This window comes from Trypanosoma grayi (genome assembly GCF_000691245.1).
Source record: "Trypanosoma grayi strain ANR4 Tgr_39_V1, whole genome shotgun sequence".
NCBI classification, from domain to species: domain Eukaryota; phylum Euglenozoa; class Kinetoplastea; order Trypanosomatida; family Trypanosomatidae; genus Trypanosoma; species Trypanosoma grayi.
In genome coordinates this window covers 23,379-43,181 of record NW_008825658.1, presented here as the reverse complement: position 1 = coordinate 43,181, position 19,803 = coordinate 23,379, and the positions used below count along the sequence as shown (strand labels likewise).

At 54.3% G+C, this 19,803-nt stretch overlaps 6 protein-coding genes across 6 annotated transcripts in view; all 6 read right to left on the bottom strand.

Moving 5' to 3' along the window:
* The window catches only part of DQ04_00391140 (tubulin-specific chaperone E), a gene marked incomplete at both ends in the record, with an annotated part of 1,818 nt that extends 284 nt beyond the window's left edge, over positions 1-1,534 (bottom strand). The window contains one exon of the mRNA XM_009308914.1: positions 1-1,534. This exon is cut by the window's left edge and continues 284 nt beyond it. Within this exon, the coding sequence (XP_009307189.1) occupies positions 1-1,534 (1,534 nt within the window).
* A 1,008-nt stretch (positions 1,535-2,542) lies between these two features.
* DQ04_00391130 (putative serine/threonine protein kinase, putative,protein kinase) lies at positions 2,543-6,508 on the bottom strand (the record flags this gene model as incomplete). Its single annotated transcript, XM_009308913.1, has 1 exon — positions 2,543-6,508. The coding sequence occupies one exon, from the start codon at positions 6,506-6,508 to the stop codon at positions 2,543-2,545; it is 3,966 nt and encodes a 1,321-aa protein (XP_009307188.1).
* A 687-nt stretch (positions 6,509-7,195) lies between these two features.
* On the bottom strand, positions 7,196-8,263 carry DQ04_00391120 (hypothetical protein; the record flags this gene model as incomplete). The annotated part of the gene is made up of 1 exon (XM_009308912.1): positions 7,196-8,263. One exon carries the CDS (start codon positions 8,261-8,263, stop codon positions 7,196-7,198), a length of 1,068 nt encoding a protein of 355 aa, XP_009307187.1.
* A 661-nt stretch (positions 8,264-8,924) lies between these two features.
* On the bottom strand, positions 8,925-11,987 carry DQ04_00391110 (putative 6-phosphofructo-2-kinase/fructose-2,6-biphosphatase; the record flags this gene model as incomplete). Its single annotated transcript, XM_009308911.1, has 1 exon — positions 8,925-11,987. The coding sequence occupies one exon, from the start codon at positions 11,985-11,987 to the stop codon at positions 8,925-8,927; it is 3,063 nt and encodes a 1,020-aa protein (XP_009307186.1).
* A 936-nt stretch (positions 11,988-12,923) lies between these two features.
* On the bottom strand, positions 12,924-14,267 carry DQ04_00391100 (hypothetical protein; the record flags this gene model as incomplete). The annotated part of the gene is made up of 1 exon (XM_009308910.1): positions 12,924-14,267. One exon carries the CDS (start codon positions 14,265-14,267, stop codon positions 12,924-12,926), a length of 1,344 nt encoding a protein of 447 aa, XP_009307185.1.
* A 228-nt stretch (positions 14,268-14,495) lies between these two features.
* DQ04_00391090 (hypothetical protein) lies at positions 14,496-19,424 on the bottom strand (the record flags this gene model as incomplete). Its single annotated transcript, XM_009308909.1, has 1 exon — positions 14,496-19,424. One exon carries the CDS (start codon positions 19,422-19,424, stop codon positions 14,496-14,498), a length of 4,929 nt encoding a protein of 1,642 aa, XP_009307184.1.
* Positions 19,425-19,803: the final 379 nt, after the last annotated feature.

Below are 19,803 nucleotides of genomic sequence, written 5' to 3'. Positions count from 1 at the left end.
GCCGCAGGGAAGTGTCCACCACCCGCACCACTGCTCCGTCGCACACGCCGTAAAACGCGAGACTCTGCAACTCATTATCGAGATCCATGGCACGACCCACCACCGCGCTGTCACCTGTAAAAAATGATAGCTGCTGGTCTGATGGGGCAACACCGAAAACAGCGCGTATGAGCGCCTTGAGTTTCCCCACGGTAAGCGAGCTCGGCACCGTTTTCTTCGCCTCTTCGAATCCGTCGCATCGAATAGTGAGGTGAAGCATCACGTGTGTGATGCCGTCGTGGCTCGCCGTCTCACCGTCGCGGTAGATGGCCACAATAACATCCTTGTGCTTCTCTCGAAGGACATCAAGCAACGGGTATAGCAGCGTTAAACTATCCTCCCGCTTTTCCCCTTCTTGTTTTTGCTGTTGTTCTTGTTCTTGTCGAGCTGCAAGGCCACGCTGCACATAAAAGATTTCTGAGTCGAGCCGCTCCTTTGGTCGAACCTGTCCCCGATTGAGGGTTGTGATACTAGGCAACGACGCCACCACGTACATGCGGCCCAGTGTCCCATTCCACTGCGGAAACAGTGTGCTGTACGTGATACGGAACGTGTGAAGGTGCGGGCAAAGCTTCCGTAGTGCATCAAGAGTGCAAGTGTCAGTGATTGTTGCATTGTCATTGACGCACAACAGCTCTAGCGGGCGGAGATAGGCGTACTCATCTGAACAAGAGGAACTGGTATTGCCATGAGCCGAAACGTCCTGCATGTGCAGATTCGGCATGCGGTTCCCAGTCAAGAAGAGCCGCGTAAGTCGGGGAAAAGCAGTCGTCAGCGTCCCATTGAGGCCGCTTTCATCACCCCACGAGTCGATCTCATTCTGTGCAAGGCTCAGTGTCGTCACGGTAGGGAACCAACAGCATTCATCCTCTTGTTTCTTCTGCGCGTGGCAGGCAGCCGCAGCCGCAGCCGCAGCCGCCGCCTCCTCCTCTGCCGCATCCACATAGAGCACGAGGCGCTGGATGCCGTTGTTGTCAAGGTGCAGCTCGTCGAGCGCCGGCAGTTGCACGAGCGCCCGTAACTGCCAGATGGAGCGCAGGCCAGCACGGTGAAGCACCAACTTGCGCAGCTGCGTAGACACGAGCAGCGGCAGGCCCGCTGGCGGTGGGAGCAACAGCAACTCGGGGCTGTCTGACACCTGCAGCACCGTCAACGCGGGGAGGTGCTGCACAATCGTGCCCACCTGCCGCATCGTCAGCAGAGGATTGTCTGAGAGGTCCACCTCCTGCAGACGGTTCAGCGCGGCCGCCGTGAGTTCGCCGTCGGTCTTCTCTGCAGCAGTAATACCCATACCGCGCAGCACAACTTGGACGAGCCGCTTGTGGTCAGCCTGCTTCTGCCGTGTCTTCTCCATGCCGACGAGCTCCCACTTCTTGTTGCGAGAGCGACCCACGTCACCGACGAGGAACGCGTCTGCGCCGTACTCGTCACTGTCGTCGGGCGCACCATAGCGACTGCGGATCGCGTCCATGAAGCTCGTAACTGCAGAAGCCATTCTTTTCGCTGGCCGATCCTACTCTAGTATTATGTATGTGGCACTGCAAACTGATGCGTGTTACGCGAAAAAGAAGGCGTGGTGGGTGGGGGGACAGAACAGCGCTACGCACAGAGCGTGCGCATCCGGGGTGCCCATGTGGCGCACAGGCGTCTGTGCCCGCCCTTCATCCGTCACCTGTCCCATGCCGGGACACAAAAGCGATATAGAGGAAGTGGAATACAACATAAAACTGTATCGAACGTTAATGGGTGAAGAAAAGTCATCACCCCGCTGAATGATGCGTACCTTTCACGCTCACGTCCGTTCCTGTTTCGTTCTTTTCGTTTTTCTTTTTGGTTGTTTTTGTCTCGTAGGATCGTTTCTTTTTGAATGCTGTTGGCTCACTTCTTTTTCTCTTAGTTTTGTTCCCCTTCGTCTTTTTCTCCCCCGCATGATTGCGCCGTCGTTGTTCTTATTGTTGCATACACGAACGGAATGAAGCAAAGGCGGCGCAGCGGGAAAGACGATTCCGGCACCGTCGCTGGCGCCGCGCACACGGATACCGACAAGCACACACACACAAACACACAGCGGCAAACTTTGAGCACAGCGAGAGTAAACGTCAAGGAATAAATGAAGCCTCTACAGCTCAGCAGAGGTGGCGAAGAAAGAAAGAGAGTTTACCAGCATCCATCACACCAGCTGGCGTATAGGAGGGGAAAAGGAAATCGAACAAACGCCAATGGAATGCAAGCAAAACTAAGCTTTTTTTTTGTTTTGAGGGAAATACATTGGATGAGGAAGAAGAGAATCAGGGTGAAACGCCGTGAGAAACCACCCCTTCCAACCACCTTCATGCCCAAACACACACGCACATATATATATATATATATATATATATATGCGCATATAAAGAAAGAAAGAGAGAGAGAGAGAGAGATGGACATACGCCCCGATTTGTCGGCTTGTCCCTCCCACTTGAACTTGCTGCCAAGATTTTTCATCGACTTGCGCAATCGCTGCGCATTACATTAACCCAGAGAAGTTCATTTTGTCCCCGCTGCTCGCAGCACCGCCCAGCAGGATTGCGCCGCCGCTGTGCGCTTCGAATGTGAATCCCAAGTAATGCTGAGCTCCACCCGTCCCACCCACGGAACAGGTATCCAGCAGCGGCGAGGAAATGCGGTCATCGCGCCGCCCCCCCATCAACGGCTGATCCTGCGCTGATTTACAGAGAGGTAGAGTGCGTACGTTACCCCCCACTGGCGCTTCGCTCGCGTCACCCATCTCCGCCATCGAGGTCGGCGACGTGTTGGACGCGAGCTCCGTCAATGAGAAGAGCGAGGGGTTTGAGATGTGAAGTGTGTCAGTCTCTACAAAGCGGTTAGGGTTCGTGCGACGGGAACGAAGCATGGAGGACCCATCCGTCGCCGGCGCTGTTGGGGTGATGTGAGACACGATTGGGTATCCCGGACAGACGCATTCAGAGGGGGGGATTAGATGCTCGCCCGACCGCAGCGAGTCACCCGCCGCACCAACCGAAGGCCGCGAAGATTGACTCGGTTGATCCACACCCTTACCAGAACTGGTTTCGTTCCGCGTGTACATCCATGTGTTCAGGGAAAAGCAAGTGTGCTGCGGTGATCTCTTTTGTTTGCTGTAACCGCAGCTGCTGCTTCTGCTGAGGGCGTAGTCATCCACATCGTATGCAATACCGCAAAGCGTGTCAGGTAAAGCTTCCACTGAATCGACGAGTGTCTGCAAAAGGCCGTCCTCGTCATCACTGGTACTCCGCGACGGAGCGAAAAACGCGTTCTCCTTCCCTCCCTCCCCGATCAATGGCGGGTCTGAATCCAGCTGCACCTCCGCAGCGCGTATCATGCCATGCGGCACCTCTCCCTGTCCGGAGCGCCCCATCCCGGTCTTCAGTTGGGCGTCGGGCACCGCCACAGCATTCCCCATCATCGATGCTTGTAACAGCAGGGGAGCCGGCGGTGGCGGCGTGGCTGAAAGTTCGGGTGGACTCGCCGTCGGGTCTGGGGTGGACAAAACCGTGGCCCCTTCAGCCGACATGTCGCCTTTGGCACGATGAGATCGGAGGGGCGTGGTCGAAGCGGAGCCAAAGGCCGAAATCTCCAAGCTGCGTGCGAAGTCGCTGTCCGTCGACTCCAGCTGACGCCCTGGTGCAGGACTCCGTACTTGCTCAGATGACGCGGATAGCCCTGGAACATTAGTAGCACTCTCCTTGGCCGCCAACGACGTCCCCCAAGCGATTTCCTTCGCCGATGACAATGGTACCGTTTCTTCATCCTCTTCCTCCTCGCTAACAATGTAGTCAGGCAGCGCCCGCTGCTCAGTGAATACATCCTCTGTATTAAATTGAGGTGAAGCAGACGCAGAAGAAACCTCCGCAGGGGCATAGGCGGAGGCGGTTGCCTCTTCATCATTGTGATGATGCGAACGCTCGCTCCTTCGCCTTGCCTGCTCCCGCAGTGCTTGCTGTTGTGCCACAACGCTGACACCGGTTGCCGTCACCGCACTAGGGAAGTAACGCAGGTCATCGGATGCACGCAGCCGCGGCGTGTAGAGAGATCGAACTTTTCGTTCCAAGAAGAGCTCGCGCCAGTTCTCCGGCCGCGGTGTAATAGCTGGCCTAGTGAAAGCCTCGTAAGCAGGAGAACCGTGCGTTTGTGATGGATCTGTGCCAACGTTTTTACCATCACTGTTATTAACTTCTTCAGCAACGGCACCATGACTTGCTCCAGGGCTGCATGATGTCGAAGGCAATGTTGGGCGCTTTGTGCATGGAAAAGCATCGCCAGCACTTGAGCCGTACAACGAAGAAGGAGTATTCACGGCCATGCCTCCGCTCTTTATCGGACTGCAGACACTACTGCTGTGGAGATTATCTGAAGCGGGAGGGCGCTCATAGTACAGCTGCGATGTGACATACGCACAGGAGAAGAATGGGTGCTCTAGGACCGCCGGTCCGCTCAGTCGCTGCTCTGGACGCCGCTCCAGTAGCATGAGAACCAACTTCTGTAGAAGATTGATCGCCTCCGTCATCTCTTCCGTGGCTTGGAGCAGGTAATGCGAGCGTTCTTCCTTGGTCATGGGAGCAAACACATTCACCTTCTCGCCACTGATGCCGAAGAATAAGTCACTCTCCATACTCGGCATTTCGTCGGGGAATATAATATTGGAAGGGATGGACCTAGACAGTGCAGCCGGTATGTATGACAGATAGGAATCAGAAATCTGCATTTCAGGCGTTGAGCTGTACAGCGGCGACACTATTCTTTCATTCTTCTCTCCTCCCACTGTCATCACATCGTCACGACTCCTTTGGTACATTACGTGACGCAAAATATGGAGTTTGAGCTCCTGGTGGCGCTTGTGCAACTGCATTACACGTGTCTCAACCTCCAGTGAGGTAAAGAGGAAATCATCGTGACGGACCTGCACGTCACATTCGACGATTGCCTGTACGACGGCGTACTGGCTCTCTGCCTCGAACGGCCTCCGACCAGTTATCATCTCGAAAAGCATGCAGCCGAAACTCCACCAATCAATGCGGGGGCCTTGTGACTTTCCCAACAGCATCTCCGGGCTCATGTACTGCGTTGTACCAGTGAAACTGTTCATTCTTTCATTACCTGCTTTTTGCGGCTTGTTGCGGCCACCGTACTTTGCCACCCCAAAATCCGTCAGCATCACATGACCATCGCGTGTCATTAAGACATTCTCGGGCTTAAGATCACGGTACACAAAACCATTCTCATGCAGGTACTGCAGCACTAGGGCAAGTTCAATGGCATAGAAAGCAACTAACCGTATTGGTGTGCGACTGCCGTCGGAAACTAGGGGCACCAACAAAGTGGAGCTCAACGAAAGAAAGCTTGGCGAGACCACTGCACCTAACCTCCTGTCCTTCGTGTCGCACTCCCCGCGTGTACTGATCATTGCCGTGCTGTTCGGCACCACACTTGATGCCTCGTCGCCCCGCAAGTCAACCTGCATCCTCTGAAGTCTGCGCCGCATGTCCCGTACCCACGGCTTCGTCTCAAGAAAGTAGTATAGGTCACCACCCTGTGCGAAGTCGAGCACCAGGTACAGGTGTGTGTGGCTCTGAAATGCCCGATGGAGCCTAATCAAGAAGGGATGACTGAGTGAAGCCAGCAGCTGTCGCTCCATTAAGGTGCTCCGAATGCAGCCCTCCTCTTGCACCTTCAACTTGGATATCTTTTTTAGGGCGTATAGTTTCTGCGTAACCTTGTGACGCGCTAACGTAACCTCGGCAAAGCTGCCTTTGCCCAAGTACGCCACAAGTTCATAGTCCTTCAGCGAACGAGCTGCAGAGGAGGATGGGAAGGAGGTCACCCGGTTCTTCTGCCGATTCAGTGATAAGCCCTGTTTCTTTAGTTCGTTACCTTCATGATCCTCCCTCGGCTGATCCTGCTTCTCAGACGTGGCAGATAAAAGATTCAAGTTTTGCGGTGTGGCAGTCAAGCGGCTTCCAGATCCAACTGCAGTATTTTGTTGATCGTCACCTCCTCCCTGCCGCTGCCTGTTCATCTCCTCAAGGAGCTGTTTATTTTTACCGGCAATAACATCGTCGAGAAACGAGAAGAAGCCATTCGGATCCGCCAGTACGTTTTCTTCACATTCATCGGTCTTGCTGAGCATTCCCACCGGATCCTCTTGTCGCTGTGTCCCACTTGGTATTTGCGCAGCTTCTACACTGTCCTTCTCACACGCGTTGGCCTGTGGAGACGTCGACAGCGACTTATTATTGGCCGATGTTGGTGTTAAAGTCTTTCGAAGCAATGCCGAATCGACTTCCTTAGCGTGGCTGTTGTCGCTCCTACAGCCGTGTGTGGCATTTGTGTCACTCTCTTCCCGCAAATCGCCGCAGTCATGCTGAGCAGTCTTTCCCCAGCCAAATGCGCGGGAGAGTCGGTCAAAAAGACCTATCTTCCTCACCCTATCCATTGTACGCAGAGTCTACAGGAGGCACTTTCCTTTCGCAGGTATTAGCGCCGCAGACGAGGAATGAAAATAAAGCTAGTGGTGTTTAGTGGAGGTGATGGTTCGGTCGGGCAGGTGGCGTCCTGCCTTTTGTTGTTGGTATCAAGTGGTGAAGGACAATGTTGCCGCTACTGTAGCGGCTTGCTCAGTAGGAACTTAAGGGAGAGAGATAGATATATCAAGATAGAAAGACACCCAGAGGCACACACGTGCAAGGAGGTATGTTCTTCCTATGCTTCTTCGGCCCACTACGGTTTTCCTATAGGGCTTGCTTGGCCTCTATATGTGAGGGGCAATCGTCTTCGTTGTTGTTGTTGCCACACACGGGCAGCCGAGTATCGGATATATACGTATAGTCGCACAGATTGATATACCTATACAAACCTGCGTTCGTGTTGGAAAGCTCCAGAGAGCAACTGTTGAAGCATTAAAGCACGTCAAACGAAGAAGAAGAGGCAAAAAAAAATAAATAAAGATAGATGGAGAGAAATAGCAAAGAAAAAAACAAGGAATTCACTGCCTTCTTTCGAGGGACTTGTATGGCAAATAACAAGACTGAAACACGCCTCCAATTCACGTCGTGGCGTCAATAATGTACTTAGATCGAGCGGTCACGTTCCCGTTTCTCTTTCTCCCCCGCTTATCTCCAATTCAGTTCGACACAAACAACTTCACAAGTTCCTCCTCCAGAAACGTCATCAACTCTTCGCATTGTCCAACGTATTCTTCGAGAGAGTCCACGACACGGTGAACGTCAAGGCTGTTTTGCGGTCGCGCCATGACGAGACGCAAAACATCCTGCTCCGTCCACTGCCGATGCTCCTGCGACGCAACAACTGTTGTCACCGCCGCGGCGCCTCCACTCTCCCTGCCGCTAGTTGCAGTAACAGCAGTAGGTGGCTGGTCCGCGAGGAACTGCGCGAGCGGCAAAGACGGTTTGGCAAACAACATACGCGGTTGATCTAAAGATGGAGGCCGCTGCTTCTGCCCTTCTTCATCTGTGACGGTGGCAGAGAGGTCACCGTTTCCGTTGCCATTTCCATCGGACGATGTGGCGAAACGCTCACGCACTGCGCGCAGTGCGGCCTTCACACCATTCGCACTAGAAGACTCCATCTCCCGCCCGCGCACCTCCCACAACGAAAGAAGACTTTCCAAGGCCCAAACGTGGGCAACGGTTCCAGGACGGTACTGTTGCAGCACCCGCCTCAACGCTTTTTCCTCCGTTGAGATGGCGTCGGGTTCTCCACCCGTCGCATCGCCGTTCCCATCGGCGGCGCCTGGCCGGCGGTGGGCGTGGCTGTGTATGCTGGTGGGCCCGTAGACCCTTTGCAGAGCCCTGTCACCACTGGTGGTGGCATAGCGTCCCAAGTAACGCAACGCACGCACCTCAGTGAGCAGCACCATCAGATGCGACACTGTTGGTGAGGCAAATAGGGCGCTGCTCGTGGCAGAATGCAGAGGAGTGGTAGACACTACACCGGCAGCCCCACCGCCCGTAAGTAGCCCCTCGGGTGGGAAGAAAAGGCTTGCGCGCACTGAGGTGCTCGCTGTCGATGAAGCCGTGGCGCGCTGTTGCTGCATCTGCGGCGTGCTGCTACTGCCGACAAACTGCAGGCCGAATGGGGGAAGCAGTTTGCCGTTGCGCTCGTCGCGGTTCCGGCGCAGCAAGGCGTACACTTCGCCGTTCGTCATAGGAGTCCCTTCAGAGATGATCATTCGCGAGACTCACCCACCAACGAACAGCTGTCTCCTCCTCTCGTTTGCTCCCTTGACGTGTGTGTTATTAGAAAAAAAAAAAATAGGAAAGCAGGTGCCGGAAGAAGGGCATGCACAGCACGGGTTGGAATAGAAGTGCGACCGTTGTCTGTCAAAACGATTCAATGCAGACACGCATATAACAAAAAACAAAAGAATCACCTCGCATAGGACGAGAAACAGCGACGAAGGTGTTCGACAAAACACAGTGGAAGGACTGAGAAAGGGCATGGAACAAGAAAGAGAAAGAGAGAGATCTGGATAGGTAGACGCACAACAGCGTTCCTTTTTTGGGGGGTGGGGTGGGGGGGCTAAGTGATATTGAGCAAAATGAACCATTCCGCTGTAGAAACTGCCTCTCTCCATGTGTATTGTTCGCCTTCACCAAGGTGCAGCAGCACAGGACGACTGGCTACATTGACCCACCGTATACATATATATGTATATATACTGCATACACCAAGACGAAAAAGGCGAGCAAAACAGAAAAGAGAATGAAAAAAAAAAAAAGGAACGCTAGAAGTTTGGAGATACAAACAGAACTCGTGTATACGAGAGTGTGTATATATCTCTGTGTGTGCATGTGCATTTGTTTGTACATACGTTTCAACATCAGCACCACTTACTGTGCATCCAGGTGCAGCGTCTCGTCAGACGACTCCACAAGCTGGTGCATTGTGATGTCGCCCTTCACGCCAATCTCCACCACTGCGTGTCGCGGAAGCCGCAGCGTCGGCGTCATCTCCGGCATGACGTCTGTGAAAAAGGCAAGAGTCCCCTGAGCGGGGACCTGGGACGCCAAAACAAAGACGGGACCCTGCGAACGCATCACCGCCATCAGTGCCGGCTCAAGGCGCACGTTCACCTGTCGACAACTTTCACCGTTGGGGAACTGCACGCAGTACGACATGCGTGGGTCGGCACCGTTCGGGACGTGTCGGAAGCGACGAATTGCCTGCGCGCTCTTGTCGAAGTAATGTCTCGCAGGAGTCCGATGGCGCCCCGAAAGCGGCTTCTGTTGCTGCTGGTCGCCGCTTCCTGAATCTTCATTAAGGGATTCCCGTGTGCCACTGAAGCTCAGCGTTGACTCCAAGCTGCCTCCTGGCGACGTAGCGTAGAGAAGGCGTGAAAGTTTGGCGTACTTCGACCGCACCCACTCCGCCGTCCGCCCGCAGAAGCGACCGTAGTTGATGCTATCAAGGCCAGGCTGCGGGCACAGAAGCTCCTCAGGGCAAACGATACCCCGGGAAAGACCGCTTTCTTCCTTGTCTGTCGTATTGTCGCTGTCATCTTCAGTGTCATCTTCCAACGCTTGTGTGAGAGGCTTCAGCGTGTTCAGCACGCTGGGGTTCGTTCCGTGAAGGACTACCATGTGTGGTACGTAGCGCTCCAGAATAAATTTCTTCATCGCCACAGCGAACGTATGACCAAGTGAGGTGAGTCGTTCGCCCCCACCATATACATGATTGTGGTCGCCCTCCGTTTCGCCAGGAAGTGCAATGTAGATGGGATACGCCACGGGGTGGAGGTTCAACAGGAAGAAGGCGATGCGGCTTGCCAACCCACATGGTACCTTGTACAAAACAACGTGGTGCTTCACGTTAACGATGCGTATAAAGCTCAAATCTTCTGCGTAATCGAGAGGTTCATATACCTTCTCATACTCCACAATACGTGAACGGAAGGAGGCAATCACTTCACTTGTGGCGGTGACATTTTTAAAGTCATCATTACCGCACTTGGCACGCAGTATGTTCTCTGTTATGATGGTTTCGTCAGTGCAGATAGATTCAATAAAGATGACACGACAATCCACATTTCTCTGTTTTGCCAGATGAGAGAAAAGTTCCACAAGGTGACTTCGCCTTGCTTTTGTGGTGTTGGTTGCATCAAAAACCCCAACGGCGAAACGGTGCTGGGCGATAAAGTCTACAAGATCGTGGCAGGAAAGGTCCGCCATCTTGTCGCGCAACTGCTTCCCTGTTGCGTTGTTCGGGTCATAGAACGCCGACCCCGCCGTGGTGTCCACACCAAGCAGTTGGCGCCTATAATTTCCCGCGTTGAACACGCGACAAGGCAAGCCTTTCCAGTTGAGATACCGCGAGAGGCGGTGGGCAATGAAGGACTTCCCGCGCCCCGGCAGCCCAACCATGCACACCACAAGTGAAACCGTGTCGGAGATGGTGCTGTAGCTTGAGAACTTGAGGGAGGTGTAGTTATCCTCTCCTTCTGCATCTGTTTCATCATCGTGATGCTCGTCATTCGAAACGGCGTCGGTGGCCACGGCATTTGGTGCACTTAACAGCGAAACCTTGTCCGGGGGAAGGCCTGCCAGGACATCGCCAGTGACAAGATCGTTCTGTTGTTCACCAGAGGTGTCAATATCTATTGCTGTGGACGAATTCGCAAAGGACATGAGTGTGTTGCAAAAAGGTGACACACGTCTCGCAAGTAACGGCACAACAAGACTGCCTGTCCCACGAAGAGAAACACTGTCCCCCCGAGAGGTACAGCTGGTAGATGCCAATGAGTCTTCAAATTGCAACTGTGGTTGTTCTTGCTGTCGCCGTTTTTGCATCAACAAGAGGTACTGTGTGACGCCTAAGAGGTAGCGGCATACACCGCTGTGCCGGTTTGCAGCGGCCCAGTCAAGTGGCGTTCGCCCAATGTTGTCTGTAGCCATAATGTCAGCCCCGAACGAGATTAGCACTCGCACAATTGCCTGATTTCCTTCAAGTGCCGCCACGTGAAGCGGTGTACATCCATTGTAGTCCCGTTTATTCACGTCGCAGAGTTTATTTTCCAGTAGGTGCATGATTTGTGAGGCATTGCTCGCCCGCACAAGGGCAAAAATGTTGTTGGCAGACACCTCCTTGCGCATCTTTGCCAATTGTCGTTGTAAAGATTTCTTCCGCCTTTCCAGCTCCGCAATGAGGGTGTTGCGGTTGTGTTCCAGCACCGCAGAGGCCACGTCAGGGTCCTGAACAGAGGCCAGCGGTTTCAGCAGGCTCTGCGCCCTCGACCGATGCGCAAAACCACCAGAAGTATTATTTGCTGCGGTGATCCCCAGTGACATTAGCCGCGTTGAAGGTGACCATGTCCCCTTATGATGTGATGAGATGGGCCTTGACACTGTTCTATGCGCACGGCCGTCAACCAACTGGTCATGGCATTCGATGCTGACAGATTCGGGCGTCGTTCCCGCAGGAGACGTCACCGGCAATATTGGTATTGTTTGGGCGAGTGCTGGCGAAAAACGTCCAAATGTGCTGCCCATTGGTGAGTCGAGAGAATGGCCCAGCAGCCCGCCTGCCATCTCAGTGGGCAGATTGTCGTGTGGCAGATGCGCAGGCAGAGGCATAGAGCCACTCTCCTGCAGCGAAGCCTGACACGTCAACGGTGTTCTCATGTAAGAGTGCGCAACGGAAACTCGGCCAAAGCGTGGGGCATAAGCGGTACTACACAGCCTCGGCCCTATAACCGACTTGCATCCCTGATCATAGTGGATGCGCTCCAGTTCGCTCACGGGGAATGTGTTTGACGTCACTGCTGCTGTTGATGTTGTCGTTGGATTTTCATTTTTTCTACCGTCATTACCGTCACCTCTCGCTCCTTCATCTCCCTCCCCTTCCGTTGTCGACACTGCTGTACCAGCGGCGCTCTGAGTTGGCTTTCCCTTCTTCATTTTCTTTTCGTGTCGCTGGCTACGTTTTTCTTAACGACACACTTCTCTCTTTCTTTCTCTCTCTCTCTCTCTCTCTCCTTCCTTCTCTTCGACCCGTCTTCAGTGGTGCAGCCCTCTTCCCCCACACCTAAAATTTGCCGAATNCCCTTCTTCATTTTCTTTTCGTGTCGCTGGCTACGTTTTTCTTAACGACACACTTCTCTCTTTCTTTCTCTCTCTCTCTCTCTCTCTCTCTCTCTCCTTCCTTCTCTTCGACCCGTCTTCAGTGGTGCAGCCCTCTTCCCCCACACCTAAAATTTGCCGAATGGGAATAGCTGCGTGTATTGAAAGGTGTCCGTCGGGGTGATTTCTCTCCTCACCACCTTTCCCAGCTGCGTACTTTTATTATTAAGCCTTCCCTGTGTGCCTTTCGTTGTGTGAAACCTTTACCTCTTCGTTTTACTATTCCTAACGTGTTGCCCAATCCTTGTTGCTGCTCTCTAGCAAATAACCTCCTCAGAAATGCCCGTTTTTTTTCTGTTAAATATTTTCTCGCTTTCCTTTGCTTCCTTTTTTCCCCCCTTCTGCCTTTGCGCGTAGTAATGTCCAAGTTGTCTCCCTCTTTCGGTTCTGCGCAAAGCGACGGGAGTCAATAAGAAAGAAAGAAAGAAAGAAAAAAAAAGGAAAGTGAGGGCGCCAAGGGCAATAATAATGGAAAGAAAGAAAAAAAGAAGACAGCGTCACAGCAGTTCGCAGCACAGGGGGTAATACACAAGCCACGCACAACCAGAAACTGCAGCAGCAGCAGCAGCAGCAACAACAACACACACACAGATGTGCCGTCTACAAAACGACAGAGCCGTACACGACCTCCTTCGGGTCCACACAATCTCTATCGATCTAATCACACACACACACACACACACAGACACAGACAGACAGACAGACACAAACAGTTCACGCGTATACATCCTTCTTAGTGCGGGTCGCGAAGTCTAGCAACAAGGCAAGCACCAGTAAACACGCACGGACGCAGATCACAGCAAGGAGCAGCCCCGCTGTGACGTCGTGGCCATCCGTCCTCAAGTTCAACATATCACGCGAGGTCCGCTCCGTCGTGCAGGCAATCTGCACCACACTGAACACCAACCCCACCGCGTAGAGCCATATTGTGGGAGCCAACAGCAAGCGCCATGGGCTGTTCGACGACGTCCCTAACAGTCTCCGCGAGGCATTGCTTTCAGCTGCTGCAAGCTGACGTGCCAAGCGGCTGTCCGAAGCTCTCGGTACTGCAAGAGAACCAGCGTGCGACCCCACCGTCATAGTATCGTTTCTCCCAATGCTCATTCCCAATACCGGAGGGCTTTCCGTCACGACCGAAGTCCTCCCTTGTTCATGTGATCCATACGAAACATTCTCCATATTCATTCCTGTATCCGCAAACGTCACACTGGGGCCAAAACGCGGACAATGCTCAGTGCGTCTTCTCTGCAGTTGTTGCTGTTGCTGCTGCTGTTGATTCCCATTGCTGTCGCTGGGGCGACGAAGCTGCTTCCGTCGTTTCTCTCGCCACTGTGCCTCCGAGACTCCATATGCCAGGGGAGCAAGAGCCGTGGTGAGCAGTAGCAGAAAAAGGAAAAGAAATATGGAGCTATCAAAGGCGGCAGCAATGGCAAAGTACAAAAGAAGCGGATCGTCTAACGGTGCCTCTTGATGCACCCCAACACGTACCGCCAAGAGAGAGAGCAGCGCAGCCCCAGTTGCAAACGCCCTAGCGAGCAACTCAAGTTCCCGAAGGCCCCTTAGTAGTACAAGCACTGCACTGTGGAAATCCTGCGCGTATCCTGCGGAATAATTACCGGTGTTATTGTTTACCAATGACTGGCGGCCACCGGCCCTTCCACCGCTCGCTGGAGCCGGGCCACTGACAGACCTCTGCCGCACCTCTTCGCCAGCCTTTCGATCACGCACCACCGCCATGTTCGCGACGAGTTCCTCGTGTAGTACGTGGGTAGTAAACGCACCATTGCGGCACTCATACATCACATGCCGTTGTTGCGGGGGGATGCCGTACGTGGCAGGGCTGTCTTCATCACCCTGATGCGCCTCAGCAACAGCAAGCAGATTGACTGCTCCTGAGAAAATCGAACCGGCTTCGCCATTGGACACTGCGGATGCAGTCGTGCCATTCTCGGAGGCGTCATAGAGGGGACTAAACGCAGAAAATCTACCAGGATCGACGTGCGTCACCATCGTGCGCGCATCACTCCCCGGTGTATACGTCAGAGCTTGCGCACGCATTCTCTCCTGCACCGTCTATTTCAGGGAACGCCTTACAAGAGTGTACAAACACGAGAAACAATTCATATGAGAAAAAAGTATATATATATATATATATATATATATGCGTCTGAAGAAGAATACAGAACACAATACGCACACAAACTCAGAGCGTCATCGTGTAAGCCCTTCTATACCAGATCGTTGCGTCTTCACTCGGCAAAATAAAAGAACATTATAATGGTGCGACTACCACCACTGTGGATGCTGCGGCAACGGTGCCGACTGAACGGGAGGCCCTGTGTGCTGCAGCTGCTCAGCAGCGAACCCCCAGCGACGGGCGTCCTCCTCGGAAGCGCGCTGCTCATCAGCCTGCAGAGTCTCTACACGAGCCCGCAGTTCCTCCAGAGTCCACTGTGGCGGCTCCTGTTGCACTGACTGCTGAAGCGAATGGAGGCGGCGCTGTAACACCTCGCTAAGGTGCAACTTCTCCGAGGAGCTAGTCGTGGGCCATGTGCGGCTGGTACTTGATGTTGTCACTGTTGTACTTGTTGTGGTACGCACCATCGGAGTGGAGCACGCCACAGGTGGAGAGAGTCCGCGGCTCCGCGCCACCTGAGTAAGCCAGGGTGGCGATGACGTGTAGCGAGTTGTTTCAGTCGTGGCAGAGGAGGGATTCTCATCGCTGTGGCGGTACGTGCGTCGCACCTGAGGAACGGTGTGAGAGGCTCGAGTCACGAATTTCGGGATGCCATCCTCACCGGCGCTGCTCGGATGCGTGGAGGAAAGCCAAGAGGAAAACTCCGTGTTATCAATGTCCATCAACAGCCGGCGGCGCACATTCATCTCGTCTACTTCTGTCGTTGCTGTAGTTGTTCTTTCTCCTGCTGCTGCTGCCTCGTCGGCTTCCCTCGCTTTCCACGCTGCCATGTGGCTCGCCTCGTGAAGCCGCCCCACAAAGCCCTTTGGTCCCAAATCCTCCCCCTCGGTCTCATCGTAGTCGTGCATCCACTCAAAAATAAACTTCGTGATAGGATCACGTATGCCCATCGAGGATGGCGCCGGTGGAAGAATGTTACCATCATGTTGGGCCACCTCCTCTGAGACATTGGCGTGTGGCACTGCATTGGGAAACTGAGTCTCCGTCGGGAGAGAAGGCTGGCACACTTGTTGTTGCTGCAGCTGATTTTGTTTTTGCTGATGTTGCAGGAATGCAACATTTGACCTCTGCCAGTCCCACATCATGTGCCAAGAAGCACGTAGTGTCTCTTCTTGTTCTTCCAGTGTCTCACGCCGCAATGTCTCATCATCCTGGCATCGACTCCGCAGCATTCGCCATTCCTCCTCAAGGTGCTGTTGCGGTTCGACGACAGGAGCTGTTGCAAGCGGAACAACAACAGCCGGCATAACTGGGTTTGGCGCGGCTACCGCTGGTGGAAAAGCGCCAACCGGCAGGCCCGCCGAGGCAACAGGGGCTCCAGATGAAGGTATTATGTGCCGTGTGACGGTACTAACCGTTTCACCCACTGCTGCACTACCACCCTGGATGCTCGGGGCATCCACAACCTCGCAGAAACGCAAATCCTCCTCTGCCGCGTAGAGCAATCGTCGGTCCTCGCTAGCAATGGAAGCACCGCGTGTTGGTTGTGTCACTGGCGGTTGTGAGGGTAGCGTAGCGGCAATATGCTCTACCACTGGGGCGACATCCAAAACAATCCTGATCGTGTCACAAACACCAGGCAGAATTCGGCTGCCGCTGCCAGCTCCTTCCACGGCTACCAGAATGCCAGACTTCGGCTGTTCTAGTGTTGGTGGAGGACTTCCACCTGTTGCTGGTGTTACTAATGTTGTTGTTGTTGAAGGGGGTGGCAGGAGCAATAGTGGCTGCTCTGGAGGTGCCTTCACCTCCTCTGATTGGCGCCAGAGTGGATCCGTGGTAGCACTGACGACTTCCCGCACCCATGGCGGGTTTTCCTCCACCCTTGCGTCTACCTCGGTCACCCTGTGCGTTGTATCTTCACTGCGCACCTTAACTGCTTCTTCTGCGGTTTCCTTCACGTTCTCCACCAAGGAGTCCTGCAGGGCATGCAGCATACTCTCTTCAAGGTGTCTCAGGATTGTTTCCTCCAATGTCATCTCTTCACTAACAGATCCGCCTCGAGTTCCGGTCCTCGACGTTACCCGTTCGAACTGCATTACCTCCTGCACACCCGTCTGATGTTCCTCATGCTCTTCGTTTCCACCTCTCCGCATAAAATCACTTGATGCAATGCGGTGAAGCTCGGCCCGAACCAGTTCACTTTCTAGCTCCCGCATTAAATCAACGAATAGGGTTTCCTCTGCTGCTTCTCCTATGATGCAGTGAATTGTCTCGTTGGCGAGCAGATCTGCTAATCGTCGTTCCGTCTCCTCTCCATCATACTGCTGCTCTTCAGCAGCCTCTCCGAGTCGTTGATTCTTCGGGGAAAGCGAGTTTGCCTTGATGCGCTCCAAACGGCGCCGGGCCTCTATGCGAGTCTGCGCCTCTGCCGCGAGAAGCTTGGCACGTCGGTGTGGTGTCATCGCGCTGCGCTCCTCGCCAAAGTAGTACATGTCACACGGCCTTTGCAGTCCATCTCCATCCTGCGATGCTGGTGGTGGGACGAAGCGGGATGCGTCGTAAGCACTCTCCAGACTCCGGCGCCTGGCCGCCTCCTCCGGTGCAAGTGGGTCAGAGAGCAGCACAACGCTGCGCAGTAAAATAGCATCGGCCTCGTGCCGTCCCTGTGCTCCATCGGCAGTAATGAGAGGGACAACACTCTCCTCTGATGGAAGCGATGATGCAGCCAGGACGCTTTCTGCTGTGCTTTCAAACCTCCTGGTAGCAGTAATTCGGTTGCCTTTCACATCGAAGGCGTAGGGCGTTGCAGCGCCTATTCGGTCTGTATCGGAAGTCCTGCGCTGGAGCTTCACACCCCGATGTGGTGAGGGAGCGTGTGGACGCTTGGAAGTAGTTCTAACCGATGCGGGACGCTTCGCCGAAGCGGCGTACGGAGAGCGCCGTGGCGGTCGAATGGCACCAATGCCCTTACCCGTTGGTGTCAAAGACGCCTTCGTAATCTTCCGGCTCGTGGTGAAAATGCGAGCACCGCCCGCCGTTTCGGCGAATGGCAACGGTGGTGATTTCTCCATTTCATTGTCAGACAACTCAACCACCTCATCTACTCGTTCCAGAGACCCATCGCGAGATTTTGTCCGGGTACTCTCCCATTCTTCTTTAGGCAGTACCACACGGTATGGACCCTTCTGAGTGGGTCGCCTTGGTTTGCTGCTCACTTCTCTCTTCGCATCAGCAGACTTCTCATTCTCATTTTTGCCTGCACGCTTAAAACACCGTCTTTTTTTCGGACTCGGATGGACGTCATGTCGAGACCCTGTAGGCGAAGGGTGCTGACGAGCAGGTGCCGCAATGGGAGCCCCCACTCCTGTGCTTCCTGCCGGCATGGCCTTGTAGAGCATCTGCTGGAAGGCTTGCTGCTGTTTAACTTCGGCAGCATGCTGCCAGCGCTGCCGCTTGTGCTCCTGGGCAACAATCACGCGTTTAATCTCCTCCGCATTTTCTCTTTGCTGAACTGCTGTTGTGTAGCGTAGAGTTTCTACCGCAGCATTCTTCTCCCGATTCAACGTCTCCTTTTGTTTTTCTATGATGTTCATCCACGCACGCCGCTCATCGCGCAGGATGTGTTTATACTGTTGGTGCAGCCGATCTAACTCGTCCTGCAAGTAGTGTGGAGGCGGCACTGACGGCCTCAGCGGTGCAGGGGGCTGTGGGCGCATCGTTGTGATGGTAATGACAGGCGGCAGAGGCTGATTGGAGTCCTTCTGCAACCTCTGCAGCGCCTCAGCAACTTCGTACGGCTCCGACCCGTGCAATGTAGCGGAGGAGAGCGGTAACGCGGTGGGGTCCGCACGTGGGGCGAGAAGGCGTCGCCAAGACGCGTCTTGCTGCTCACGCGCGAGTCGGCGGTGACTCTCCTCCTGAGCCGCTGCGAGCCGCTCAAGAAGGCGCCGCTGGTCCGTCAGTTCGTCGCGCAGCTCTTCTGGGATAGGTGGCAGCGACTTCGCCACCAGTGCCGCCAGCTCGGCTGCGGATGGTGGCTGTGGCTGTGGCCGCTCCACACGCCGTGGTGGCACCTCCGCCTTGTTACCGCGGTTCGTCTCTTTGTTCACGGGAATATTGGCAAGCGTTGTCACGTGGTTGCGCTGCTGCAGGTCCTCTTGGCACTTCCGCACACAAGCGGCAACGTCGGGGCGATCTGACTGAATGCTGTACTGGAGTAGCCGTAGCGCCTCCTGTACACTCACACCGTCTGGCAGGATAGAATGCAGATCATCTTGCTGATTCATGTCCGCGTCACCGCCTGTGGGCGGTTGAAGCAGCAGCGACAGATCATCATCACCCATCATCTCTTCAGGACGCAACAAGGGTGCAATATAGCTATCTGGATCAAACTCGGGCTCATCCTCCTCACTAAGTACCACTTCACCAGAAGCATCACTCTGAGTGTGACGCCATCGCCGCTGCTGTCGTAGTCGAGTCTGCGTGATTCGGAACTGCAAGTTTCCAAGTTGATCCATTAGAGCAGAATGGTTGTTCTCCTCGAGTGCGTCGTTCGATCCAATGGGCACGTGCCGGTGCTTGAAGAAGGCACCGCCGCCCCGCGCTGCCTCTTCCTCGTCCCCCTCTAATCGTGCTTCCCGCTCCGCCTCCAACCAGAGATCTTCTTCGCGGTACGGATCCACGTGAAGAGTCCGTCCTGCTAATTCTTCCCGAGCGTCATGAAGCGCGGCTCTCGCAGCGGATTCCCCGGTGAATCTATCACCACCACCACCACCACTACTACTATCAACAACGGCGTCGCTAAACTTCACGTGCTGGTCCCTCAAGCCAACGCCTTCATCGTCGGAGAGCACAAGGCCACTTTCCGCGCGCAGACGCTCCTCCACCTCCGTCATCATCTCAAACCGATGGAACTGCTGAAGTGCCTGGCGCCTGGACGGAGCCGATGCATCAAATGACACACCCGGAACAAACCCCGGGAAGGGAGATGCAGCAGTAGCAGTGGCAGTACTATTTGACGTGAAGCAGCGGGGAAGAGGACCAGGCATCTCCGTGCGGATGCGCACAGTCTGCGACATGGTCTATTCACGCTGCCCTAGCAGCGTCTTTATTTTTTTTTTCTTTTTTTGCTTACCCCGCTGTGTGTAATAAACTATTTCTATACAGTGGAATTTTGTTTTCGTCTTTTTTCGATGCCACGGTGTGGACACCAAGAAAACTGGGCACTCCTTTGCTCTGCCCTTTTGCCTTGGTGTTCACACCTGAGCATGCGAAGCAAAACAAGTTGAGAGAGTGGAAGTGTAGAGGTCCACACAAGTGGGAAACGGACAACGCGATAGAGGCGACAAGAGCGGGTAACAAAGAACCACAAGCATAATACAAACTCGTACGGCTGCAGGGGTTGGCGAGAGCAATTGCGCTTGACAAACGAAAAGAATAAAGGGTGAGGGGCTGGGG